Source organism: Sporisorium graminicola, chromosome SGRAM_16, assembly GCF_005498985.1.
Source record: "Sporisorium graminicola strain CBS 10092 chromosome SGRAM_16, whole genome shotgun sequence".
Classification (NCBI taxonomy): domain Eukaryota; kingdom Fungi; phylum Basidiomycota; class Ustilaginomycetes; order Ustilaginales; family Ustilaginaceae; genus Sporisorium; species Sporisorium graminicola.
The window spans coordinates 246,094-271,962 of record NC_043726.1 but is presented as its reverse complement, the minus strand read 5'-3'; the positions used below and the strand labels follow the sequence as shown (position 1 = coordinate 271,962).

The window sequence follows — 25,869 nt, the reverse complement described above, 5'->3', positions numbered from 1 at the left end:
TGGTCAGCTTCCAAAACTGCTTCTGGTGGTACGAGTAGCAAAAAAAGTTGTGGACGTGGTCCGTTCGCTAGGCTCAACGCTTCCAAGATATATATCTCGGCCTCACTCGCAGCTGCTCGTCTTCCTCATCCTAATTCATCCCTTCATTAGCCATCATGACGTCCTCTCCCTACGAATGCAAATGGGGCATCCTCGCCACGGGCTGGATCGCCGAGATGTTCACCAAAGACCTGCTCACCGACCCCTCCACACGCTCCGTTTCGGACGTCAAGCACACGGTCGCCGCCGCTGCCTCGTCGACCTCAGCCACACGCGCTTCCGAGTTTCTGGACAAGGTCGGCGTCGCACCCAACACGGCTAAGGCGTACGGCTCGTATGCCGAGCTCGTCGCGGACCCGAACGTGGACATCATCTACGTGGCCACGCCGCACTCGCACCACTACGAGAACACGCTGCAGGCGCTGAATGCGGGCAAGCACGTGTGCTGCGAGAAGCCGTTTACGATCAACGCTGCGCAGACGGCGCACTTGGTGCGAGTGGCACGCGAGAAGAAGCTCTTCTTGATGGAAGCCGTGTGGGTTCGGTTCTTCCCCATTGTGCTTGAGATCCAGCGTCTGATCCACGAGGAGAAGGTGCTGGGCGACATCAAGCGCGTGTTTAGCGACTTTGGCAACCCGTTCAAGCCGGATCCGAAGCACCGCCTGTTCAACCCAGAGCTCGGCGGCGGCGCGCTGCTCGACCTGGGCATCTACGCGCTCACCTGGCAGATGCTCACCCTGTACGCGGATCCGCGCAACAAGCGCACCCCGCCCACCGTGACTGGCTCGATGACCAAATCCACGCTCACCGGCGTCGACGAGTTCACCACCATGGTCCTCAACTTCCCCGCCACCAACACGCAGGGCGTCGCGACGACCAACATGACCATCCGCTCCGGTCCCACCGTCGTCCTCATCCAGGGCGACAAGGCGGACCTCACCGTCGCCTGGCCGCCTTACCGCCCCACCTCGTTTACCATCCACGAAAAGGACGCCGACGGCGCATACACGGGCAAGCAGGACACCAAGGACTACGACATTCCCGGACACGGCATGTTCTGGGAGGCCGACGCCTGCGCCCGAGCCCTGCGCGACGGAAAGACCGAGGAACCGCGCTGCCCTCTGGACGAGTCGACGCTCACCATGCAGATCATGGACAAGGTCCGCGCAGACGGCGGCTGCACATATCCGGACCACATCGAAGCGACCCACCCCGACGCCTAATCCAGTCCCACCACCCCTTTCACACAAACACACACACCTCTATACACACAAACAGATGTATCACGTTGCAATAGGCATGTATTTGACATGACGATCTACCAACCAAAACCATCCCCTCTAATTTCGCCCGAAAAACATCTTAACGCGCTCGCCAAAGCTCGGCGCCACACTCTTGCCCGCCACAGCGCGCTCGATCCCGCGCACCAAGCGCTCATAGTACTCGGGCTGACTCTTCGGCTTCAGCATCCCCTCTGGCAATTCGTACTCCATCTTGACCTTGTTCTCCTTGAGCTCCGTCAAGAGCTGCAAGCTCTTCTGCGCATACTCCAGCTCGGCGAGCGTGAGCGTCTTGGTGCCCGGCTGAGCCGCGTGCACCTGTTCCGGATGCACCGCCGCCTGAGACTGCACAGACAGCAGCGCGGTTTGTGCGGCCGTGACGATGCTGGCGCCAAAGTTAATATCAGGACGCAGGGGGTCCTTGGGCCACGACTGGGCGAGCTCGATGAACTGCTTGTAAAGCGTCTGGATCTGGTCTGCGCTGGCGTGCTCGCTGGACGCAGCTACCGAAGCCGAGGAGCGCGCAGACGACGAAAAGGCGCGCACCTGCTGCTGCGGGCCCCCAGCTCCCGCTGCAGCCGAGGCAGACGCAGAACGCTGCACCTCGTCGCGCACGACAAGCAAGCACGACTCGATAATGTCCACCGCCTTGTCCACCTGCTCCCGCGTCACCGTCAGACTTGGGAGCATCCTGATCGCGTCTGAACCAGCGGTCAAGATCAACAGCCCACGCTGACGAGCAAGCTGCACAACCTTACCGGCGTGAGAGGGGTCCTTGGTGCTGACACCTACAATCAAGCCCTTGCCACGAGGGCTCGGCTTGCCCGCCTCGGGATCGTTAAGCAGCAGGTCCGGGAACATGGCGACCAGGTTGTTGAGACGGCCGAACAGAGCTTCGGAAGCCTCCTTCATCGACGCGCCGAGCTCGTTGCTCGACAGGCGACCGAGCACATGGTGGGCAATACGACTCGTGAGCGGTCCGCCGCCAAACGTGGTCCCGTGGTCACCCACCGCGATGAGGTTGGCCACACGGTCGCGCATGAGCACCGCACCGATGGGGAAGCCGTTGGCAAGCGGCTTGGCCATAGTAACCATATCCGGGTGAGCAGAGGTTGGGTAGTCGCTGTGGCACCACAGCGTGCCGGCACGGAAGAGACCACACTGGATCTCGTCATAGATGAGCATGGCCCCAACCTCGTCACACCTCTTCCTGAGTGCCTGGAGGAACTCGATCGAGGCTGGGAAGATACCACCTTCTCCCTGGACAGGCTCGACAATGACACCAGCGGTGGTCTCGTCGATGAGCGACTCGACGCCGGCCACGTCGTTGTAGGTGCCCGTGCGGACGTCGCCAATCAGAGGAGCAAAGGGAGCCTGGTACTTGGGGTTGGGTGTCATTGCGAGCGCACCCATGGTCCTGCCGTGGAATGCGTTCTTGAAGCTGACGAGGCCCGTCTTCTGAGCACCACCTTTGGCCGGGTGGCTCTTTGCCGCCTTCCTGGCGAACTTGAGCGCAGCCTCGTTGGCCTCGGTGCCTGAGTTGGCCAAGAACACCTTCAAGCCAGCGGTGCCGCCCTGTTGGGGCTTGGAGCCCTTCTCAAAGCCCAAGCCGCCGAGCTGGTGGGTCAAGGTGACCATCTTATCGGCAAGCTCGCCGGACCACTCGTTATGGTACAGGTTACTGGCGTGAACCAGCTTGGCGCTCTGGTCAGCGGCGATCTCGGCGATCTTGGCATCGGCATGACCCAATGAGTTGACGGCGATACCAGAGGAGAAGTCGAGATACTTGCGTTCGCTGGAGCCAGCGTTGGTGTTGGGGTCAACAGAAGCGTAGAGGTCGAGACCGTTACCGCGGGTGAAGATGAGTTGAGGACGAGAGTAGGTGGCGAGGACCGAGTGGGAGAAACGGTCGAGCGTGTCTGCGAGCTTGGAGCCTCGAGGAGCGTCACCGTCCGGGTGAGAGAGCGAAATATAGTCTGCACAAGGCTTCTTTGACGAGCTGGCAGCGTGAGTAGCGAGGAGACGAGCAGGCTGTCGCAGAAGAGGTGCGGAGAGCGACAGGCAAGCGGGTCGCCTCAGTGCAGATGAAAGGGCGACGCGGGTGGCGGCCATGGTGAGGGAAAGCGTCGCACGACGGCAATGGATGCGGTAGACGGAGGTGCAAAAGAAGGCTCTTCCAAGTTTGTGGTGGGATCGTGCAATGAGACGGACCAGCGGGGTTGTCCTCTTATAAGCTGCGCTGCGTCTGCAGAAGATGATGGTGAGGGGAAGACGAGAAGAACTGGCAGAGCTGAGGGAGATTTGAGTGGCAGCACAGCGCTGTCTCAGTACGAATGTGTGACTCTTTTTTCTCGGAATAGTGTAAGAAGTTGATTTGACACTCGAAATCACCGTGCTTTTGGCCGTTTCGACACAGGATTCTGAGTAGCTAAGATAACGGAAAAAAGGAAGACATGTGGAGCGATTTGAACGGGAGGGAACGAGGACAGTTGGAGTCACGCACCTTGCCTTGCTTCCGACTTTCCGCGTGTGACTGACTGACTCCCCTCAACCCTGCGTCTAGTCCGCCAAGCGAAACCATAATCCTTCGGTCTCGCCCTGGAACCACGAAGCGAACCTCTTGACTTGAAAAGCTCGGCCTCAACTCATCCTCATCCCTTTTGCAGCAAAGCAGCAAAGCAGCAAAACAAGCCTCGAGTCACACACGGTGTTCTGTCAAATGCTGATGAATTGCATCGGAGAAGTATGAACTAGGTCTCAGCATGAGCAGCTTGTCGAACCGGACCAACAAAAGGAAAGAGTGTGAAGAACGTCAACAGAGAGAAGGAGAGTAGATACAATGAAAGAGTAAGGGGGTAGATCAGGGCAGAGCAGCAGCAGGTACACCTACGCTACTGCCAGCACTCGACAGCCTCGCTCCAAAGCTCATACCGTTACCGCCAAAGCTCGCCGCGCGTGGGCTCGCGCACAGCTTCGACATGGCATCCTTGCGAAGCCGGCTGTTGACGCGCGCCTGGAAGTTGACCTTGTGGAACTCGGTCGGCTGTCCCTTGGGTTGGCGGCGCGGCTGGATGGGCGGCAGCGTCAGGGCAGCATTGTTGATCATCGCCTCCGACGCAGCACCATTCGACTTGAACGCGCGATGCTGAGGAGCGGCCGACAGATGGATCGCACGAGGGATGGCTTTGGGTGCCGTGATGGGCGGCGTCGTGCTCGTCGAAGTGGGAGCACTCGCCACGCCTCGGCCCAGCGAGCCATACCGACTGTTGGCCTGGTTGTTGGCTTGCTTCTGCATCAGCATCTGCTGCGGCATGGGAGTGCTCGACAGCGCCTTGGCGACGGGCGTGTTCACCTCGAGATCCTCCTCGCTCGTCTCGGGCGTCTGGTCGCCTTCCACCTGGTCGCCTTCCGACTGCGCGCGCGAGCCCTCCGAGGCGCTGTCGTCAATCACGATCGTCGGCGTCATGGTACGCGAGCGCATCGAGAGGATGCTGTCCGTGGTGCCTGACATTGGTCGCATGCCCTTGCGCGAGTGAATGCTGGAAGCAGGCGATGCGCCGCGCTGCCCAGGCGGCGTAGGCATCCGCTCGTAGTCCGGCACCGCACCTCCTCGCCAGCTTCGTTGGTCCAAGGGCGTGCGCGAGGGCGATGGTCCTTCGCTGCTGACCTTGCGCGTGTGGCGGTTGAGGACGTTTTGCAGATGCAATTGCTGTTGCTGTTGCTGTTGCTGGTGCATCGGCTGCTGTTGCTGCGAAGATTCGTGATAGTTCGAGCCGGGCATCTCGTTCTCGAGACCCATGCTCTGGTACAGCTGTTGGACTTGACGCTGTCGCAGACTCGCCTGGATGCTGGCCTGGGCCGCTTGTCTCTGCTCCTGAGCCGAAGCAGCTGCAGCTTGAGCCTGTTTCATGCCGCCGGCGTGCTGCGAAGATGCACCGTCAAAGTCGCCATGGCCTCCGTGTAGCTGCGAGAGGAGGAAGCGCTGCTGAGCAGCAAGCTGTTGCTGGCTGTACTGCTGCTGCTGCTGACCGTATTGCTGCTGCTGCTGCTGTTTCTGGAAGGCCTGCAGACGAAGCAGCTCCACCTTTTGTTGCTGCACGGCGGCCTGCTGCTGAGCAAATTGTTGCTGGAGCTGCATTTGCATGTATTGCTGCTGTTGCTGCTGCTGCTGGTTGTGCTGAGCGTACTGGTGCTGCTGTTGGTGGCCGTAGCCGTTCTGGTAGTTGTGGTAGGCCGACTGCGTGTCCGACTGGCCGAGGGACAAGCTGGAGTGCAGACGCATAGCAGCTAGCTGCTCCTCGAGGCTGGCTTGCAGCGCACTAATGTCTCGAAGGGAGTCTTGAGCTCGGTATGAAGTGGTCTGTGGTTGCTGAGCATGCTGGTAGGCAGAAGTCGCACCGTTGCGAGGACCCGACTGCTGCGGATTGGACTGAGACGGAAAGATGGAACCGAGACCGAGACCCTCGGTGCGCAGACCAGAGAGAAGGTCGGAGCGGTTCTGGTAGGCGTTGCCGCCGCCGTAATATTGCTGATTGGAAGTGTTCATGGTGACGATTAGATCGATGTGATATGCAGAGTGAGAATGAGGCTCCTGGCCAAAGAGAGTGTTGTTACAAGTCTTGCAAAGATGGAGGATGCGTCTCGGATGGACGGCAGGAGCTTGAAATTGTTGAGGGTAGGGGAATCTTGAAAGGTGCTTGTGTAGCAGGTATACAGTTTGGAGTCGTTGCGTGTGAACGAAAGATGCTTGAAGAGGAACGCTGGGTTGTGTGACTGCGATCAACGCTTGAAAGTCGAAAGGGTCAAAGATCGAAGATGTCCGATGCCAAGAGGCAGCAAAGCGCAAGGAGGGGGCCAGAAGGGAGGAAGAGTGCAAGGTAGCACTGTGTTGGAGGAGAATAGAAGGTAGAGCGCTGTTACGGATGCTAGAGGTCTGAGAACGCTAGCAGACGAAGTGTGTGTGTGCGAAGGAATAGAACAAATCAAAACACGTTCTCGTTGAAGAGGCGCTTGATTGTGCGAAGGCTGTGCTAGAGAGTGATAACACAGCAGCAGAGATAGGTGGGGTTGAAGTGGCGCGATCAGGTGGGCGAGAGGACCAGTGGCGCCAAGATGACGATGGAGGTTGAGCGACAACGAAGGCGAGAGAGCTTTGGGTTGAGAATGGTGCTGAGGAGCGAGTCGAAATGAGCAGGCCAAACCAAGTGGGTTTGAAGTGGGCGGATCAAGATCGAGATCGATATCAACGTGAGGTGGGGTGCAGGTGAAGACGCCGAGCTGTCTGCAGACTGTATGCTTGCGATGGGAGTTGGCGAGGTCAAGAACAATGCGAGAAGTGCGGGTTCTTTGAATAGCTTGATGAGAAGCCGGGTATGATTTGAAACAGACGTTTGTTGCTGCTAGATGAGGTTGAGTTTTTCGGACCTGAAGATTTTTGTGTTTCTTGATACGGTAGGACTCGCAGGTGAAAGAAGAAGGACAGGAGCCGAAAAGTCGAAGAGAGAAAGCAGACGGGCGAATAGATAAAAGTGAAGCCAGCCAGAGTCTGACGGAGAGATGAAGAAATGACGAGACCAGAGAGAGACCAAGAGAGGAGATTCTGAGCGGCAGACGAGGTCGTCGGGAGAAGCAGGGATGAGAGAGAGAGGAACGGTCGAGACGGGAAAAGGAGATTGTCGGGAAATGAGCCAGAACGGAGGGGGAAAGGGGGGGAATACGAGACGAACGTGATGATGGAAGGGAGGATGATGAAGATGGTGACGGCGACGACGAGCAAAGAGAAGTTGCTGCTCAGCCAGGCAGCCATGCAGGCGGCCAGCCAGCCAAGCAGTCCACCAAGCCAAGCGGGCAGCTAGAAAAATTTGGGGCAACGCAGCAGCAGTGACAGCGAAACAGGGAGGTCGAAAATTGGAAAAAGAGATGGAAAAGAAAAAGAGTGGCATCCAGCCCAAGCACAAGCATCCGCGCCTTGGCGTATGCGTCCTTCTCTGTGGTTCTTGCTGCTGTGAATTTGACTTTGTTTCTCGCACTGCACATTGCATCACGAACGTCGACTCAGCTCGGGTGGTGAACGCAGCGGTACCCGTACAAATGAGCTTGTCAGGGACGTGGGATGTCGCTCGGTCGCTTTGAGTGGGTGTCGGCGCTGGCTTGCCTTGCTTTGAGTCGCAATCTGCAGGCGGAATAGTTGGAAGAGGTTCAACGCCACTGTGTGGGCGCCTGGCATTCTTAGCGAGTCAGCTCATCTCGCCCGCTGGCTCGCCTGCCAGCCAAGCGACTTATTCTAAAACCTAAACACACAATAACCTAACGGCTCCCTCGCTTCTGTGTGGTTCCAACGACGACGCGCCAAGCCGAACTAGGAGAGAGACACCCCGAGAGAGAGAGAGAGCGGAGGAGCGTCAGGGTTGGCTTGCACTGCGCGCGCGTGCTGGCGTTCGTTCCCGCAGCGAAAACGGAAAAAGGTGGTAAGGGTCTAGATTTCGACTGTTTGTTTGCAGGCCCGTTGAATCGATACTTCTACAGCTGCGCAAAGAGGAGGAGGACGCGCGCGTGTAGCACTTCGGACCGAGAGCAACGAGCTGGTCAACAGACGTGTAAAGTGGCCTCGCATTCGCCCGTCGCCTTTCGGTCCCACGCCGTCTCGCTCTCTGCTTGGCTTCCGCCCTGGTGCTCGGTCTCTGGTGCAGAAACAGGCTAGCAAGCGGGCGACCGAGCAAGCGAGCTACAACAACGTTGGCTTTGCTCTCTGCAACGACTCAACGTTCCATTTGGATATGTTCTTTCTTAGAACGCAATAAGAGGCCCTCGTCGGCGTTGTTGCTTCTTTTCAACGTGACATGACCCACTGCAGCACTGTGCGTTGAGATAACAGCCACACCAAGGCACGAACAGCTACTATCACGAACAGGCCCTCGACTCGTCTAACGCTTCGACGACGAGGTACAGTAGCAGAGATGGGAAAGACGAGTTGGAGGAGGCACCTTGCGTTTCGGCTAGAGAGTGTGTGAGAACATGCGGACGCCTGAGACACTTGCTCTTTGCTGGCAACAGAGAGTTCAACACCATGGCGTTCCTTTTTCGCAAAATTAATGTTGAATCGTTGCCGCTCACATTAATGGAAAAGATATCGTGCTGGACTCCCCTTGGTGCGGCACGACCGTCAAGCCCGAGGAGAGCGAGTCGCAAGCTCGGCTTTACCCCACACTCTCCCAACTCATGAAGAATACACGCTCGACCCCACAACCGCTTCCACCCTCTTCCTTCCAGTCAGCCCTCAGGACTCTTGTCGTTATCTTCTCGACACACTCAACACACCCAAGCAGGAGTTTCCTCTGGCGCTCATCCGTTTCTTGGCCTTGCATCTCCGCCGCACCGTTGACTGACGCTCGCCAGCCACACTCTACTTCCTATCTTGGTCACGATCACGCCAAGCAGCATGGCTTCGTCCAATGTCCATTCGATGGGCCGTTTGCCCCTGCTCCTGTTTCGTTGTCTCCGGGTACCTGCCCGTTCGACCGTCAACTGGACCGCCACGCGTACTTTTGTTGCGTCTTCGCTAGCCCGTAAAGACGGGGACGAGCCACAGGGCCATCTTCCCGGCCACCCGTCCTCAGTCTTTCTCACCTCGCTCAACGACAGCTTCTTCGACAGTGTTAAGCCCAAGACGCTCTCGGGCAATCAGAATGCAAAAGGTGGCATTCCTACCTATCGACTCATGGACGGCGTCGGTCGTCTCTTGCCCGGTGTCACGGACGACATGGTCAACATTGACCAGTCCGAAGCCGTCAAGATGTACCGCACCATGCTGCTCCTCCCCGCCATCGACGTCATTCTGTACAACGCGCAACGCCAAGGCCGCATCTCTTTCATGATGACTTCGTACGGCGAAGAGGGCGCTGTGATCGGAAGCGCTGCTGGCCTGGACGCGAGGGACGAGGTATTTGCACAGTACAGAGAGTCGGGCGTCTTGTTGTGGCGAGACTTTTCGCTGGACCACTTCATGTCGCAGGTGTTTGGCGCCGAGGACGATCTTTGCGGAGGTCGGCAAATGCCCATCCACTTTGGTAGCACTCAACACCATTTTCATACCATCAGCAGTCCGCTTGCCACGCAGATCCCACAGGCAGCGGGCGCTGGATACGCGCTCAAGCGTACCAAGGGCAGAGAGGGCAATGTCGTCATTTGCTACTTTGGCGAAGGCGCTGCCAGCGAAGGCGACTTCCACGCCGGTCTGAACCTCGCCAGCACCACAAAGAGCCCCGTCATGTGAGTTTTCCTTTTCAGCAACTCAAGTAAGTCTCTCTGGGGCCGAGAATGCTTACTGACCCAGCAACTCGCCTTTTCCCGTCCTTGTTCTGCACAGCTTCTTCGTTCGTAACAACGGGTATGCCATCTCCACACCCGCTGCCGAGCAGTTCCGCGGAGACGGCATCGCCTCCCGAGGTCCCGGCTACGGCATGCTCACCATCCGAGTCGACGGCAACGATGCGCTTGCCGTCCGATCTGCCGTCCAAGCTGCCAAGTCCAAAGCGCTGTCCGAACAGCGTCCCGTGCTGATCGAAGCCATGACCTACCGAGTGGGCCACCATTCCACCTCGGACGACTCGTCGGCGTATCGTTCCAAGCAAGCCGTCGAGAGCTGGAAGCAGATGGACAATCCGCTCCACCGCATGCGCAACTTCCTCACCGATCGCGGCTGGTGGAGTGACCAGCTGGAAGAAGAGGCCAAGGTGCAGCACCGAAAAATCGTCATCGAGGCCATGGGAAGGGCGGAGAAGAAAAAGAGGCCGCAGCTGAGCAGTCTGTTTGAGGGGACATATCGCGGCGAGTTGCCGGCGAATCTCAAGGTGAGTGCAGAGCTGCAGTAGTGAAACATTGAAAGCATGGGATCAAGCTGTGATACTAACCGGTTTGCTCCCCTTTGTGCAAACAGGAACAACGGGCTGAACTGGCCGAGCTGCTCGAAAAGTACGGTTCGCTGCCGGGATGGTCCAAGGAGTTGGCCAAGCATGCCAACGCAGGCAAGGATATGGAGCAGTATCGAGAAAAGCAACAGGCCTGAGAGCGTACGCTAGATTATTGCAAATGTATCACATTCTCGCCCTCGACTGCTCTCTGCGATTCGTACCGTAGCTTTGAGGTCGATGTCTCTCGCGTACAGAAGTGTTGGTCTTTGATCGAGTCGAGTTGGACCCTGAAAATTGGAAAAGAGAAAGAAAAAAGGAGGAAACGAGGAGGGCGATCCTAACGAGCCCTTTCTTTCCTTCCTGCTCATCACCATCCATCTCCTCATCCCACGCAAATGTCGTACGTGGTGCAAGCTGGTCTTTTCGCCGGCGGTCTGGTGGTCGGTGCAGGAGGAGCCGTGCTCCTCGCCGGCGGTCAACGCAAGCCCGCTGCTCCTGTCGCCGTTCCTGCCCCAGATCAGATCCCTGGCCAACCTGCGCTTTCCTCCTCTTCCTCCTCTTCGTCGAATCTAGCCGTGGTCGATTCTGGCTACACTTCCTCGGACGCACTGGGACCCGCAGGCTATCCGGGGCCTGTCGCCGACTTCCTGCGCCACGCCGCCTATGTCTCGTCGTACGACCGACGTCTCCGCCACCCGTCGTGGACCGCCGAGCACCTGACCGCGGCCTCGCTCCAACGTCCGCCCGGCAGCAAACCGGACCGCTCCAACTCGGTGTTCAAAGAGGACCAACGCATCCCCGAGCTGTTCCGCGCAAAGATGGCCGACTACTTCCGGTCCGGGTACGATCGAGGACACATGGTACCCGCTGCGGACGCCAAGAGCTCGCAGCTGGCGATGGACGAGACGTTCCTGTTGACCAACATTGCGCCGCAGGTGGGCGTAGGCATGAACAGGGACTACTGGGCGCACACCGAGGACTTTGTGCGTCGGTTGACGTCCCGGTTTGCGGATCTGTACGTGTTCACCATTCCGCTGTATCTGCCGCGGCAGTATCCGGACGGCAAGTTCAGGGTGAGCTACGAGGTGATTGGCAATCCGCCCAACGTCGCAGTGCCGACGCACTTTGCGAAAGTCATCCTGGGTGTCGGCCAGGCAAGGGATGGGAATGGCGCACCGGGTCCCAAGCCCGAGTGGAAGGGCGCGTTGAGCAAGGTTGGACTGGGAGGCGGGACGATGGCGCTAGGTGCATTTGTCATGCCCAACAGCGTGATCCCCAACGAGGCGCCATTGGAGAGCTTTGCAGTGCCCATCGAGACCGTGGAGAGAGCGGCGGGCTTGACTCTGTTCCCTCCGGCGGTCAAGGGTGCGGCCAAGAAGTTGTGCGACACAGTGCATTGCACGATTGTGGTGCGGGATTTCAGCGACAAGAGCAAGACGCTCACGGCTCCGGCTGCGAAGCCTTTGCCGTTGCCTGTGCCTCGGATGTAGACGCTCGTACCCATGGCACTCTTCGATGGATCACAGTGAACAAGACGTTGTAGAGACCTATCTGCTCTACAGGGTTGTGTGAATAGCAGCATCTGCTATATATATTATATGAGTCGGGTGAGCCAAAAGACGAAAAGGGCATCCAAAACTTAAAAAATAAGAAAAAGAGGATTGAAAATGCCTGGTCTGCAGCGCTTGGACCAGCTGGCTAGCTCGCCATCGTCAGTCTCGAGCTGATCTTCTCCATGCTCACCACCACGACACACCACATCTCCGCACGTTGTACAACGCACGATGAGCATATCCACGCTTGCCTCGCTGGGCATGGCGATAGGCGCGCCGCTCGTATACGCAGACCAAGCCCACTCGATCTACCGCAAGCAGGACGCGCGCGGCTTCTCGCACGATGTGTGCGCCGTGCTCCTCATCGCCAACATCACGAGATGCTTCTTCTGGCTAGGCGAGCGCTTCGAGTTTGCACTGCTCTTGCAGAGTCTGCTGATGATCGCGGCGCAGCTGGGGCTGTTGTATCTGTGTATCCGCTTCAAGCCGGTGACGAGGTGGAGCAAGAGTATCAGCAGTGATGGTGCGAGGGTGGTGTTTGATGGGGCGCAGGAAGAGGAGAGTAGAGGTGGGCAGAGGGAGGCCGAACGGCAAGAGAGCGACTTGATGGATCTGAATGAACCTCGTGAGCGAGGGGAGGAGGAGGCGGGGGAGGAGGAGGAGGGGTATGCGAACAAGCAGCCGCTGCTGGTCACGCTGGGCGCCATGTTTCGCGGAGAGCGTTCGAACAGCGGCTCCAATTACGGCCGTCTATCGTCCACGGACCCGTCGTCATACGGATCCTCCTCGCTCCCCACTCCCAACACCACACCCACCACCTCCTCCACCTCGACCCAACCATCGCGCCTTGCTTCGCTCCTCTCGTACATCACCCCTACCTCGACCGGCAGACCGCTCAACTTCTGGCAGTGGTCGGACTACAACTCGTACCTTGTCTTTCTCGGTCTCTACTCGCTCCTCCTTCTCCTGCTGTATATCCTGCTGTCTTCCTCATCCACGTTCATCGCGGTGCTCGGCTACGTCGCGCTGGGTCTGGAATCGACGCTGCCCATCCCGCAGCTCTTGGCCAACTACCGGCGCAAGAGCCTCGCCGGGTTCCGCGCGAGCGTGCTCGTCGGCTGGTTGGGAGGCGACTCGTTCAAGCTGCTGTACTTTGTGCTCAAGGGCAGCCCGGTGCAGTTTACCAGCTGTGCGGTGTTCCAGCTGAGCATCGATCTCGCGATCTTGGCGCAGAGCCGGCTGTACAGCCAACAGACCGAGGCCGACGAGGAGGCGATGCGTAACAAGCAGGGGAACAGCGCGACAGGAACAAGGCACGAGGGCGAGATCGAGGAGGACGACGTGTCCGTGCGAGACGCTGCGAGTGGCAGTGCGCGTCCGAGTGGACGGGGCAAGGCGAAAGGAAAAGGGAAGAGCCCGAGTCAAAGTGCCAGGGTGGTGGACGACGATGACGAACAACAACTTCTGCAAGATCCTCACCACGTCATCAGTGTTGAAGCGGACGACGACGACGACGGCGACATCTCAAATGGTCGCCGCAAGTGATGCCAAACACACGCTTAGTACTCTCCAGCCGGACGTCGCTCAACCTAGAACGCATTTCAATCGCACATCTACAGCTCTACCCAACCGTGTCTTATCCGACCAACTTCTTGAACCAGCCCTTGGCGCTCGCATCCGCACCCTCGCTGCCGGGCACCTTGGCGCCGCCCTGGGCCAGATCCAGCACGTCCCTGCTGGCCTCAAAGCTCTCCGGATCGCGCACGCGCATGACCTTCTCCAGCCTCCTGAGCGCCAGCTTGAGCGTGCTGGGCTCCTGGCTGAACGTGAACCGGAACCAGCCCGGTTTCGGGTGGTGGTACATGGTGCCCGGGGAGATGAGCACGCCGCCCTCGATGAGCCGCTCGACCAGCTGCGCCTCCTTGGCGCGTGCGTCGGTGTCGGCCATGCCCGGCTCGATGCCAGCGTACCGGCGCAGGTTGATCAGCAGGAAGAAGCCGGCGTTGCTCGGGTAGTACGGGATGCCGTAGTGCTGGAAGAACGCGAGCGCATGTTCGTACGCCTTGGCCAGGCGACGTCGGTTCTCCTGCAGGTACCACTCCAGGAAGGGCGCGTCACGCAGCCAGGTGCACCAGAGCGATGCGGCGGGCGACGCAGACTGCGAGAGCAGACCGATGGCGCTCATGGCGCGCTGCAGGGCCGGATTGTGCTGCGAGACAAGCACGCCGAGCCGGAAGCCGTTGACGGCAAAGTCCTTGGATGCCGACGTGACGACGTGCACGTACGCCGGGTCGAGCGCGCACTCGTTCGCTGTGTCGATCGAGAGGATGCTGTGGAACAACGAGGGCTGCGGCACTTCGCGTGTGGCGAAGCACGAGCGCGCGTAGATCTCGTCAGAGACAAAGTGCAGCTTGTACTTGCCTGCGAGTTTCGCCAGCTCGACGACGGTCTCGCGCGGGTAGATGGTGCCGGTGGGGTTGTGCGGGTTGCACAGCAGCAGCGCGCGGACGGTGATCCCCTGCGCAGTCGCCTTCTGGTAAGCTTGCTCGTACGCGTCCACCGTCTGCTTCGCGAAAGAAGACAGCTCCAAGTTCTCTGAACCCCCTTCCTCGGGCAACGGAATGGACACCTCGACGATCTGCGCTTTAGCCCGATTGGTCAAATCGTTGTCAAACGCATTGTAGTAGGGAGCGCTCAGCAGCACTCCATCGCCCACATCGCAGATGTTCCAGAAGAGCTCGTCCAAGATGCCCGTCGCGCCGCTCGCAATCGCAATGTGGTCCGGCACCACCTTGGTGAGCGGCAGCGGCGAGGCGGTGTTGTCCGGCCAATCGGGCTGGCGCTGGTTGAACAGGTCCGAGATGGCCTCGAGCAGGCGGGTAGACGTGGTGAATCGGTCGGCATACGTCAAGTCGGCGTGGGAGAGCTTTAGGCGGTCCTTGGCGAGAAAGTAGTGGAGCAGCTCGGAGCGGCAGAGCGAGTTGTCTGCAATGCCGGCGTTGATGATCCCGTCCGGGTTGGTGACGGGGTCGTACATGTTGGCGAGCATGCGTTTGAGGCCTTCGGGGATCTTGAACGACGTGCCGCCCGCTGCGCCGCGACGCGAGAGGGTGGGCCAGGTGGAGTTGGCATCGTCGTCGTCAGCAGTTGTAGGCTGGGTGGAGAGGTTTGCGTTGGAGAGTGTGTGTGCCAGGGAAGCCAGCTCAGGGTCTGCCTCAGCGGTGGCTGCAGCAGCCGTCGAATTTGTATCGGTCATGTTGGTAGATGGAGCACTGAAGATATGATGTCAAGAGCAAGGTTGCGATACAGTATTGAGCTCGAGGCAAGGCGAGCGAGGATAAGAATCAAGAAATTTGGCGCGGCTGAGTTTATCTCGACATGAGGAAGAGTCCGTGCGGCAATGAAATCTGTGTGTGGTCGCTGTGGAGGAGGCTGGCTTTCGGCTGCAAGATGCCCCCGCATCAGCTTTGCCCTTCGTCCACCATCACACAATCATGACGTTCAAACGAGGATTGCATTGGTCCTTCGTATCGACGCTGGTCAAACCACCGGCAACAACAGCAGCAGCAGCTTGGTTACCCCGCGCTGTGGTAGCAGCTACCAGATCACCCTTGCCGCTTTCAAGACCGTTCAGCACCACCCGGATCGTCGCTCAACACGCCGCCCAGCACTCGGACTCAGCTGGTCCGGCGAGTGCTCCCTCTTCCTCTCAAGAAGGCACGACATCTGCTACCGGCTCATCGCAGCCTTCGGGTCCTGGCCAAGATGATGCCCTCTCCCGGTCACGTCGGTGCATGCTCTACGTGCCCGGCTCGTCGGAAAAGATGATTAAAAAATCCCAATCCTCTCCCGCCGATACCATCATTTTCGACCTGGAAGACTCGGTGGCAGCGCACAAGAAGGGATCCGCACGCGAAACTGTGTTCCTCGCCCTCGAAGCGGCCGCACGTCCAGGACCCGAGCTTGCCGTCCGCATCAACCCACCCTCGGCCGATCGCTCGCTGGCCGAAGACGATCTGGACATGGTGCTTCCCAGTCACCAGTTGCAGGCGATCGTGGTGCCCAAGGTGGAGCACGAAAACGACGTTCGCTTGATCGTCGAAAAGGCCAGAGCGCTGCGGCCCAGCTCGGCTGTGGACAAGGGTTCGCTGGCGTTGGTCTTGTCGGTCGAATCGGCAGCCAGCTTGCTGCGTATGCCGCGGATCATCGAGTCAATCCGCGAAGGCTTGGGCCAGGACTCGTTGACCGGAAGTCTTGTAGGAGCATCGACAAAGCAACCGGTAGCGCAGATTGTCGCGCTGCTGTTTGCGTCGGAAGACTACTGCGCCAGTACGGGCATCTTGCGCACACGCGATCGCAAGTCGCTCCTCTTCCCACGCGCGCACATGGCCACCATCGCCAAAGCCTACAACCTCGCTGCAATCGATATGGTCTGCATCGACTACAAGGACGAAGCCTACCTGGTCGACGAAGCAGAGGAAGCGAAGCAGCTGGGCTACGACGGCAAGCAAGCGATCCACCCGGTCCAAGTGGGTGCGATCCAGCACACGTTCAACCCCACCCCAGAGGCGGTGCATCGCGCCGCAAGGATCTTACATCTCTACGAGCATGCCAGTGCAAGCGAGAACCGGGGCGCCTATGGCTTGAAGGAGAGCGATGGCGGCATGACCATGATCGATCGACCCATGCTGTTGCAGGCGAGTGCGGTGGTGGGCAAGGCGAGAAAGGCGGGCATGAAGGTGCCTGAGGCGAGCGAGCTCGAGCAGGAGCAGCAGGCGTGAGTTGTTTGACGAGCCGAGCAATGCATCACTGTGGCTGAAGTGTGTTTGTGTGTGGAGCGAGATGCGGGTGAGCAGCGGTAACATTTCTGAAACCAGGCGGCAATATCTTGCTTGTGGTGGCATCGTTGCTGTTCCACACGCCAACACCTCGGCATATGCATCCGATTCGAGATGCCGGAAGCCGAAGCCAGCAGTCGCACCAAAAACATTGCGGGGTAAAAAGAAAGCCCGGCTTGAAAAATCTCATGAGACTTCCCCACTCTCGTCGTCTGCGTCCTGTCCGCCCACCATCTGCTCGATTACGACGATCGCCACCGCAAAGCGCGCAGCAGCAACCATGTCGGCACGCAACAAGGTCAAGTTCTACTTTGACGTCGTCTCGCCCTGGTCCTATGTAGGCTTCCAGGTGCTTCGCCGGTATCAGTCGCTGTGGAACCTGGAGATTGTAAGTGCTCGCACACACGTGTGTTGGCGGTGGGTTTTTGTTTGCTGACTTGGGTCTCTCTTGGCTGTTGTGGCGCGTGCAGACGTACAAGCCGGTCAATCTGGGATACATCATGAAGGTGCGTTGTGCCGTTTGCACTCTCTGTTGATCTGCAGCGCTGACAAATGGCTTGAGCGGGGGGGTTCGACAGTACTCGGGCAACAAGCCGCCCATCTCGGTAGTCAACAAAGGTCTCTGGATGTTGCAGGATCGCGAGCGCGCGGCCAAGTTCTTTGGCGTCACGCTCAATCCGACCAAAGAGTTCCCGATCAACACGATGCACCTGCAGGCGTTCCTCTCGGAGCTCGCGCGCGCCCAGCCGGACTCTGTGCATACGCTCGAGGCGGCAATCCAGACGTGCTTCGCCGCCATCTGGCACCACGACTACGCCTGCGCCACGCGCGACGATCTCGACGCCATCTTGGCCAAGGCCGACTACCTCGGTCTGGGCAAGGACACTGTCGCGCAGCTGCTCGACGCCGCGTTGCAGAAGGAGACGCGCAAACGCATGCAGGACGAGGCTCGCGTGCTCGTCGAGGAACATGGCCTGTTCGGCATGCCCAGCTTCGAGGTGGTACGCGCCAGCGATGGCGAACAGACCTTGTGGTTCGGCAGTGACCGCTTCGAGCAGCTGGCCGCATGGCTCGACGTGCCGTACAAGGGCCCCTTTACAGATGGCAGTGTGGCCAAGTTGTGAGAGAGGGTGCACAGAGTGTGTGTTTCAAGGAGAGACTGGGGTTGGCGAGCGAGACCGTGTGAGTTCCAGCTGGCCCTGTGGCGCCGTGTTCTACATTTTCCATTGTGGCTTTGATACAAGTACACTGTTTCCTTAGGTTGTAGCACAAAAGTCCTAGTCGTCGACCAATCCCGCCTCTCGTGCAAGCTCAGCGACAATCTCATAAACCGCCTCAAACTGCTCGAGAGTCTGCACCATCCTCGCCCTGTACCTCCGCAGGTGTTCCACAATCCTGACCGGTAAATCCCACAACACAGCCGCACCAGCAGCTGTGCCAATCTTGCTGTGAACCAGCTCTGGACCTTGGTGCTTGGCAACGTTGATAGCCGCCTGAGCGATAAAAGCGGCAGCGAGCGTGCCGGACCGCCCGACACCCGCCGAGCAGTGGATCCACGTCGGCGCGGGCGGGAAGATCTTGGGCATGGCCACCTGTTGTGTCTCGTGCATGAGCTGCAGAAGCAGCGAGGTGGGGAAGACGCCGTGGTCCGGCCAGGACGTGAGGTGAAACTGAGTCACCTGCCATCCATTGGGCTCGGCCGTGTCGATGTGGAGCACTCGACGGATGAGCGTCGCCTTGCCCTGATCCAGCTGGATCTGCTTCTCCGACTCGCTGCGCACCTTCCATCCGTTGCTTAGCACCGCCTCTGCACCCTGTGCAGCATTCGGCCAGTACTGGTCCGCCTTGCTCCGGCCCTTTTCCACCAAGGGCGTGAGGTTGATCAAGACGGCGACGCGTGCCTGCACCAGATGCCCGTAAAACGCAGTGTACGTCTCGGGCAGGGGCGCCTGGCTGACCACGAAGCTCAAGCTTGTCGGATGGAACGGTGGGATGTAGGCAGCGTTGAGATATGCGCCAGGTAGCAGCGCATGGTCGTAGGCCAGGATGTCTCTGTATCGGTTTGCGTCGGTGTTTTCGGCGGCCGACGAGGTGGTGGTGCTGTAGCCCAGGTCGGGTTCGGTGAGGCGGAGGTGGTCGGTGAAGTCGAGTGCTTGGTAGAGTGAGGCGAGGGTGCGCTTCGAGGGGTGCGTGCCCAGGGACATGTTTGGGGGGTGTGCCGTGACTGGGATGGTAGCGGTGAGGGGATGAGGAGAGGATGAAAAAGTGGAGGCTTTTCAGGGCGAAAGAACGCCGAGTTCCGGTTGGCAGCGGCTTCTACGAGAGACAGCACGCACGGACGCTTGCATTCCACTTTGCTTTGAGATGATCCTCTCACACATACTCACTCACATCAGATGTCTGCTCCATCACCATGACAGCCGAGAACAGCGCACCGGCTAGTGGCGCATCCTCATCGGCATCGATCACCCACCAACACGCCACTTTCACCGAAACACCCCAATCTCGACGGCAACGCCTCCAACAGCAATGCCTCGAACCGTCCTCCTCCCGCTCCACTGCCTATGGCGACCATCGCGTCGAAGCATGGCTCTTGCTATTAGGCATCACTGAGGACCACATCCAAGCACACATTACCACTTTGCAGGACGAAAAGCTACCAGAAAAAGAGCAGCCGAGCTCTTCTACTAAATTCACTGACTTGGCTTCGATACCTCTCGACAAAGATGGCTGGCAGGTAGCTGACCAGGATATACTGCGAGAGGCTCCAGTGACGGCGGGTCTGGGCCGAGGTGATGACGGGTGGAAGGTCGTCAAATCGAAAAAGTCGAGGCGGCGGAGGGATGACGAGACGGCTTCCACTGTGTCTGCTCCCAACTCGCCTGAGCTGGATCGATCAGAGAGGGACAGCGATGCGGTCGAGTCGAGAGACAGCTCGCCCAAGTCCAACGACGATGCCGAAACACCAATAGACCCATCCCGCAAGGTCCATCCGCATCAGCCTGCCACAGTCGCGACCCGCACTCCGCCACCACAATACCTCAACCTCTCCAGCAGAGACGTCGAGCAAGTGGCCAAAGACGTCGAACGCAGCTTCATTGGTCCAGCATTCAAGCACCTCTTCCCACCGCAAGCCACACACTCGGACGACGGCAGCGATGACGGCGAAAGGACACCCGCACTGAAACAGCAGCGGCGTGCTCAACTCTCGCACCTCATCCTGACCACGCTCTCGCGCTATCCCAGCTTGCACTACTTCCAGGGGTACCACGACATTCTCAGCGCCGTCCTCCTCGCTCTGACCCCGCACTCACCCGATCCTTCTGTTCGAGAGCAGGCCATCCTCCAACTCGCAGCGGAACGACTGAGCCTGCACGTCATCCGTGACAGCATGACGCCCGACCTCCTCCCCATCCTCGGTCAGCTCCGGCTCGTCTCGAACCTCGTCCACCTCTGCGACCCGGAGCTGGCCGAGCTTATGGACCGCGCATCGCCCGTGCCGTTCTTTGCACTGCCATGGCTGCTGACACTGCTGACCCACGATGCGGCGGAGGTCGAGGTGATGCAGCGCGCAGTCGAGTTTGTGCTGGCATACGGACCGGGTGCGGCGATCTACCTATGTGCGGCGGTGCTGATGGCGAGGAGGGAGGAGGTGATGGGGATGGACGACGAGCAGCGGCAAGATCCCGCTGTGCTGCATGCCGTGTTGGGGCGGTTGCCGCTCATTTGCGCCGAGGGGGTGCAGGGTGGGGAGAAGACGAGGGGGAGGCGCGAGGAGGCGAATGCCATATATACGGACCCGGATGTCGAGTTGCCGAGCTTGGCGGCTGACCGTGCTCTGGCTGCGTCGAGCGGCAGTCGCAACACACCTGCAGCGGAGCGTCGGGGGATGGCGATCTCAACACTGCTCCAGCAAACGGTATCGTTGATGCACCGCTATCCCCTATCCGCCTTGCAAGCGCCCGCGATCATGGGCCCGGCGAGCGTGCTCTTCACGTGGCCGGCGCTGTTCGACCGCCCCTGCGCCTCCATCGACTGGCACTCGGCCACCACTCTCGCCGAAACAGCTCTCGCCGGCCCCACGGAGCGCCTTGTCCAGGCCCCGCACCCGCCGCCGCCACCGTCCACCGCGGACCCCCTGCCCAGCGACGACGACGACGAAAAGCACCCGCATCCGCACCGCGGCCGCAGCCGCAGAGACAACGCACTGACACAGCCGCACAACGCACGCGTGCTCGCCGTCGTTGGCCTGTCCGGCCTGCTCGTCGCTGCGCTCTTCACCGCGAGCCAGACTCCAGCAGCCACAGGCCGCATGGCGTCAGCATCAGCCGAGCATACAAACCGTGTGCTGACCCTCATCGTCTCGTTGCTCTCCACGTGGGGGCGTGTGGTGGGCGGCACAAGCTGAACCCATGCTCATCGCGCTCCGGTGCCTCGAGTCTTCCGAGCATGAGCAACTGTTCTGGTACAAAGCCACGCGCTCACTGGCACTCGTTGCACTCGCACTCGCACTCGCACTCGCACGCAAACCACAAAAACCGTCTGTGCGCAGCCCTGTGATTCTACTCTCGCGATGCATCTTACAAGGCCAGATAGTCCTTTACCTCGGACTCTGACAATTTCCGAAACACGGGAATCGGCTCGCCGGCGTCTCCGTTGCCCAGCCTCTTGGTGAAGCTCTGGCTGATGACGCCGATCTCGAGCGTCTTTTCGGTCATCTGGCCCTCGAAGCCTTCCTTGAGCGTGAGCAGCGCTGTGTGGATCGCGTCCTCCTGCGAGATGTCGTCGTTGTAGCGTTTTTCCAGGAACGTCTTTGCGTTCTGCATGTTTTTGCCGATGGCGCTGGCCTTCCACATGAAGTAGCTGCCGCTGGGGTCGACCTGGTACAGGCTGGGGCCTCGCGCCGAGTCGAAGCCGGCAACGAGGAGCGAGACGCCAAAGGGACGGACGCCGCCGCGCTGGGTGGCCTGCTGCATGAGTGTGGCGATCTCCTGGACGAGCACGCGCGTGGGCGGGTATTCGCCGAACGTCTTCCAGTACGTCTGGGCGGCCTTGCGCGCCTGGGCGACCAGCACGCGGAAGTCGGGACCCATGCCCGAATACACCATGCCGATGTTCGGACACACAATGCTGATGCGTTCCAGCGCCGAGTCGTCGACCAGCGGCGAGGGCGCGCGCTTCTCGGTGGCTATCACGATCGCGTTGGACGCTTTGATTCCGAGCGAGGTGGCACCTTGCGAGACCGCTGCGAGCGCATGCTCGATCTGCACCAGCTTGCCCGACGGCGAGAACGTCGTCAGCGAAAAGCTGTTGGTAGAGGAAAGGTCAGCTTCGGTAGGCAACGCTTTTTTGAGCTTGCAAGAGGGTCCAGCACTTACGAATACGCTCGGTCACCTGCTCCAGCCGACATGTTTGCCAAGTGTGTTATATATATCTGTCTCCGTCTGTGTTGCTTTGGTCCGTTCGTACGTGGAGCCTTCCACAGGGTCTGCTTCGACGGTGGGTTCTGCGGACTAGTGCTGGGGAACGCTGCAGTGACAAGGGATTTCTGCGGCTGGTATCGTTGGCTCGAAGGTTGAAGTGTGTCGATGGGGTGGTGAACAGTTGCAGAGGACGCTGATGAGGATGAGGATGGGATGCAAAGCAACACCAGGAAGCATTCATCTGTGCGGAATTGCGCAGCTTCAAAAAGGTGGTCAACGCGTCCTACGGCAGCGAGCGCAGGGTTTGGCTGTACAGCTGCTGCCTGCTTCGATCACCTTTTTTCGAGTTTTTGTTAGTTCTTCCTCCACATCCCCTTGAAGGCCATGTGGACAGCCGCGATCTGACAGCGGCACATGTTCGACAGGCTCGCCTTCGGACACCTAAGGATGCATCGTACACGCTTCAAAGCAGTAACATGGCGGGGTACAAGTACAATTGCATTCGACGAGAACAGCAGCACAGCTAGGAACGAGAAGATCAGCAAACCGATGCAAACGCACTTCGAAGGCGTGGCTAACTCCTTCGCATAATGACGTTCTTACTCGCCGACCTGTTCGGGTGCCTGCGCTTCTGACGACCAAACCGAGCCTCATCCGACAGACCTTCCACGCCCTTACCCTCGTCAGCACCGGCGCCTTTGCTGAGACCATACCCGAACGTCTCGTCGCCAGCGCTCTTCCTCCCACTGCCGCTCGCCTTTCTCTTGTCGTCTCCGTCGCGCTTCGAAGACGCAGAGGGAGTCCAGGTGAAGCTCCTCGCACCGGAGGCGGCCGCGGCTTGGCCGTCGCCGCCCATAAAGTCCGAAGCGCGAGGACGACGGCGTGCTCCCCCAGCGGCTGCACCGTCGCGCGACTCGGACGACTTGAGGCGGTCTTCGAAGCTGTGCTTCTTGTTTCCTCTCCTACCGGCACCACGGGAATCGTCGTCGTCGTCGTCATCGACGAGACGCGCACCCGAAGCACGGCCTCCGCCGCCACGTCGCCCGCGGACGTCGGCAGCTTGGTTGAGGTTCTTGGGTCGCTTACCCGATGCGTCTCGTGCACGCGGGTCGTACTGGCCCAGATCACCTTCGTCCGACGAATCGCCCGACTCGCCGCCCTGCTGGTCATCCTCCGATTCGGACGAAGACGCATCGTCCTCCATGTCCGGATCGATCGATTCGCGGTCGCTCTCGTTCTCCTCGTCCTCGACCGCGGTGAGCTTCCTGGGCCCATCTCGGGCCTGCTTGAGCGCGGTCGACGGATTGAGCATGGCAAACTCGCGACTCGACGTGTCGATCTGGAACGCGGGGTCTTGGAACAGCTGCGAGAAACGCGAGTCGGACAGCAGGTTGGCAGGGCTCGGCTTGTCTTTGCTGCTGCTCGCTGCAGTCGCCTCTGGTTCTTCTGCAGCTCCTTCCGTCGTCGCGGAGGACACCGGAGCAGCAGCCGCAGCAGCGGCCGCCTTGGCATCGCGCTTGGCCTGCTTCTTGTCCGCCACCTCTGCTTGTCGTGCCACCTTTTCGGCGAGCTCCTTGTTGACACGCACTCCAGCGTCCAACTTCGGATTCTTGACCGCACGGATGCGGCTCTCGGCCTGCTTCTCGAGCTTGGCCTTGATGGCACGTTCGCGTGCGTCGGCGTAGGCGGTAGGGTTGTTGAGCAGACGCGCGCGCTCGTACAGCGGCAGAGAGATAAAGTAGCCGTGCATGTAGGGCCGCAGCAGTTGGGTGCCCACCAGATGCGACATGCCCAGGCGCTCGAGCTCGGCGCGGTCGACAAACTTAAAGTCTTCGTACACGCCCTTGCCCGCTCCAGCGCCTGTGGAGTCGACACCGTCCATCTCGTCGGTGAGCGTGTCGATGTACGAGCACCAGCGTGGCGCGGGGCCCAGCGCAGGCACGTACCACGCAGCCATCTGCGTTCCTTCGACGGCCGCCATGAGCAGACCGGTGCCAGGGTAGTGGGCCACGTCGTTGATATCGGTCGCCGCAGAGGGTGGGGTAACCGAGACCAGGTTGTCGCCGGAATCCTTGTCCCAGATCTTGATCACTTTGGCATCGGCGCTGAGCACCTTGCCCTCGGCCTCGGAACGTGTGCGGGGACCGGCACCGCCTGTGGTGGCAGCAGCCTTGTCGCCCGGCCACATGAGTTTCTTGATGGGCAGACCGAAACCTTGGTCCTTGGTCTGGTAGGGACGGTCCATGCGCAAGTCGTAGAGAAGCACGTGTCCCGTATTGGTGCCTACAGCCAGGTTGAGTCCGTCCTCAGCACCGGCAAGCGCAGTGACAGACAAAGAAGAGAGCGCCTCCTTGGTGGCCGTCGAATCGTCGCCCTCGCTAATGACGCCTGGCAGGTTGCGACGAGCCACAAGCAGAGCAGCGTCGAGCACCGTCTCTGTGGCGACACTCAAGACGCCTGCTCGCTTGCGCATGCGTGGATCCCACATCTCGACCACCCCCGTGCCTTCGGTACCAAAGCAAAGCAGACCATGTGCTGGGTTGACGTCGATGGCGTTGCATCCCGTTGGCTCGCCCAGATCGCCGCCTCCAAGAACGAACGGAGCAAGGAACCGGCCTTGATCCAAGTTGAGACGGTACACCTCGCGTCCAGCGGCGGCTACGATGGCATCGGCCGAAGGAAAGTGGTAGCCGAGAGCACGTCCGAACTTGGGAATGCGGACGCGGGCGTGTGCGCCTCCCTGTGCTTGAAGTTGGACGGTTCGGTCGGTTTGCAAATGAAGCGATTTTGTCCAGTCGTCAGAGAGCATCTATTGAAACAAAAGCAGAGCAAGGAGTCAGTACTGTTGTCTCTGAAGGAGCTCTTTGGTTGCAAGGCACATGGCGCAAGAAGAATCAGATTGCTTGCATCAGCGTCGAGGACGTCCAGGGCGAACCCCAGACGACTCTGCAGATAATGTAGATAAGGTTGTTTTGTATGTGGTGATCATCACGAAAAGGAAAGGGAGCCAGGCTTGCACTGAGCGGCACTTACCAAAAAGTCGACATTCTCTGCATCGGTATGACGTTCGAACTTGAGACTGAGCTGCTCGCAATCCCACACTCGAATTTGAGGCTTGTATGTGCCGGTGGCGACGATGGACTGTCCATCTCGTGTTGCTGTGAGGCGGTTGCTGGCTTCTGGGAATTCAAAGTCCTGGATGAGCTCGATGCGCGAGAGGATCTCTTCGTCCTTGAGCGCCGTCTTGCGTTTCTTGCGCTTATTTGAGGAACCCGACTTTCGCAAAAGGTCTGGAAGGGAGGAAGAGTTGAACGAGGTGCCTGCTGCGCCAGACGTAGCGGCACCACCACCAGAGACGGTGTAGACCCGGGCTGGTTCTACTGCAGCGGGCATGGTGAGAACGTGTCGGGTATACGTAGGAAAGACTGAACGTGCTGGGTTGCCTCTTAGTGGCTGGCAGTGCGCAGCGAGCACATGAGGCTCTGTACAGGGAAGCAGGCCTTGGTAGACAAGATGTGAGTACTCGCGAGGCCGCAGTCGGTGGTGGATCAAGTGGTGAATGGTGGCGAAGCAGAGAGTGAGAAGAGTGGAAGCAGCTTTGTGCCGCCAGTACAAAAGAAAAAGTTTTGGGAGCTCGAAAAGCACCAAAAAAAAAAAAAGAGTGAAATTCCAACAGCAGCCTCACTTTCCGAGTTCCGTACTTTCTTGTTTTTGCACGCTTTCTTCCAATCGAGTGCGAACCAGCAGCTGCTCTTCTCATCCCATACCTAGCACACTGGTAGTAGTTTGTATCAACCACGCACATCCAAGTGTCAAGGAGCAGGCAA

General features: G+C 59.4%; 13 protein-coding genes across 13 annotated transcripts; 7 read left to right on the top strand and 6 right to left on the bottom strand.

The window, feature by feature from the left end:
• Positions 1-155: 155 nt before the first annotated feature.
• EX895_002716 (uncharacterized protein) lies at positions 156-1,262 on the top strand (the record flags this gene model as incomplete). The annotated part of the gene is made up of 1 exon (XM_029883314.1): positions 156-1,262. The coding sequence occupies one exon, from the start codon at positions 156-158 to the stop codon at positions 1,260-1,262; it is 1,107 nt and encodes a 368-aa protein (XP_029740349.1).
• Positions 1,263-1,379: 117 nt separating this feature from the next.
• On the bottom strand, positions 1,380-3,431 carry EX895_002715 (uncharacterized protein; the record flags this gene model as incomplete). Its single annotated transcript, XM_029883313.1, has 1 exon — positions 1,380-3,431. One exon carries the CDS (start codon positions 3,429-3,431, stop codon positions 1,380-1,382), a length of 2,052 nt encoding a protein of 683 aa, XP_029740348.1.
• Positions 3,432-4,179: 748 nt separating this feature from the next.
• On the bottom strand, positions 4,180-5,865 carry EX895_002714 (uncharacterized protein; the record flags this gene model as incomplete). Its single annotated transcript, XM_029883312.1, has 1 exon — positions 4,180-5,865. One exon carries the CDS (start codon positions 5,863-5,865, stop codon positions 4,180-4,182), a length of 1,686 nt encoding a protein of 561 aa, XP_029740347.1.
• A 2,892-nt stretch (positions 5,866-8,757) lies between these two features.
• EX895_002713 (uncharacterized protein) lies at positions 8,758-10,383 on the top strand (the record flags this gene model as incomplete). The annotated part of the gene is made up of 3 exons (XM_029883311.1): positions 8,758-9,587; positions 9,685-10,168; positions 10,255-10,383. The coding sequence occupies 3 exons, from the start codon at positions 8,758-8,760 to the stop codon at positions 10,381-10,383; spliced, it is 1,443 nt and encodes a 480-aa protein (XP_029740346.1).
• Positions 10,384-10,623: 240 nt separating this feature from the next.
• EX895_002712 (uncharacterized protein) lies at positions 10,624-11,718 on the top strand (the record flags this gene model as incomplete). The annotated part of the gene is made up of 1 exon (XM_029883310.1): positions 10,624-11,718. One exon carries the CDS (start codon positions 10,624-10,626, stop codon positions 11,716-11,718), a length of 1,095 nt encoding a protein of 364 aa, XP_029740345.1.
• A 294-nt stretch (positions 11,719-12,012) lies between these two features.
• EX895_002711 (uncharacterized protein) lies at positions 12,013-13,326 on the top strand (the record flags this gene model as incomplete). The annotated part of the gene is made up of 1 exon (XM_029883309.1): positions 12,013-13,326. The coding sequence occupies one exon, from the start codon at positions 12,013-12,015 to the stop codon at positions 13,324-13,326; it is 1,314 nt and encodes a 437-aa protein (XP_029740344.1).
• A 91-nt stretch (positions 13,327-13,417) lies between these two features.
• On the bottom strand, positions 13,418-15,037 carry EX895_002710 (uncharacterized protein; the record flags this gene model as incomplete). Its single annotated transcript, XM_029883308.1, has 1 exon — positions 13,418-15,037. The coding sequence occupies one exon, from the start codon at positions 15,035-15,037 to the stop codon at positions 13,418-13,420; it is 1,620 nt and encodes a 539-aa protein (XP_029740343.1).
• A 238-nt stretch (positions 15,038-15,275) lies between these two features.
• EX895_002709 (uncharacterized protein) lies at positions 15,276-16,562 on the top strand (the record flags this gene model as incomplete). The annotated part of the gene is made up of 1 exon (XM_029883307.1): positions 15,276-16,562. The coding sequence occupies one exon, from the start codon at positions 15,276-15,278 to the stop codon at positions 16,560-16,562; it is 1,287 nt and encodes a 428-aa protein (XP_029740342.1).
• Positions 16,563-16,899: 337 nt separating this feature from the next.
• EX895_002708 (uncharacterized protein) lies at positions 16,900-17,743 on the top strand (the record flags this gene model as incomplete). Its single annotated transcript, XM_029883306.1, has 3 exons — positions 16,900-17,007; positions 17,090-17,125; positions 17,198-17,743. The coding sequence occupies 3 exons, from the start codon at positions 16,900-16,902 to the stop codon at positions 17,741-17,743; spliced, it is 690 nt and encodes a 229-aa protein (XP_029740341.1).
• A 153-nt stretch (positions 17,744-17,896) lies between these two features.
• On the bottom strand, positions 17,897-18,823 carry EX895_002707 (uncharacterized protein; the record flags this gene model as incomplete). The annotated part of the gene is made up of 1 exon (XM_029883305.1): positions 17,897-18,823. One exon carries the CDS (start codon positions 18,821-18,823, stop codon positions 17,897-17,899), a length of 927 nt encoding a protein of 308 aa, XP_029740340.1.
• A 209-nt stretch (positions 18,824-19,032) lies between these two features.
• On the top strand, positions 19,033-21,027 carry EX895_002706 (uncharacterized protein; the record flags this gene model as incomplete). Its single annotated transcript, XM_029883304.1, has 1 exon — positions 19,033-21,027. The coding sequence occupies one exon, from the start codon at positions 19,033-19,035 to the stop codon at positions 21,025-21,027; it is 1,995 nt and encodes a 664-aa protein (XP_029740339.1).
• A 172-nt stretch (positions 21,028-21,199) lies between these two features.
• Positions 21,200-22,029, bottom strand: EX895_002705 (uncharacterized protein; the record flags this gene model as incomplete). Its single annotated transcript, XM_029883303.1, has 2 exons — positions 21,200-21,926; positions 21,998-22,029. The coding sequence occupies 2 exons, from the start codon at positions 22,027-22,029 to the stop codon at positions 21,200-21,202; spliced, it is 759 nt and encodes a 252-aa protein (XP_029740338.1).
• Positions 22,030-22,616: 587 nt separating this feature from the next.
• Positions 22,617-25,435, bottom strand: EX895_002704 (uncharacterized protein; the record flags this gene model as incomplete). The annotated part of the gene is made up of 2 exons (XM_029883302.1): positions 22,617-24,851; positions 25,076-25,435. 2 exons carry the CDS (start codon positions 25,433-25,435, stop codon positions 22,617-22,619), a joined length of 2,595 nt encoding a protein of 864 aa, XP_029740337.1.
• Between the last annotated feature and the right edge of the window lie 434 nt (positions 25,436-25,869).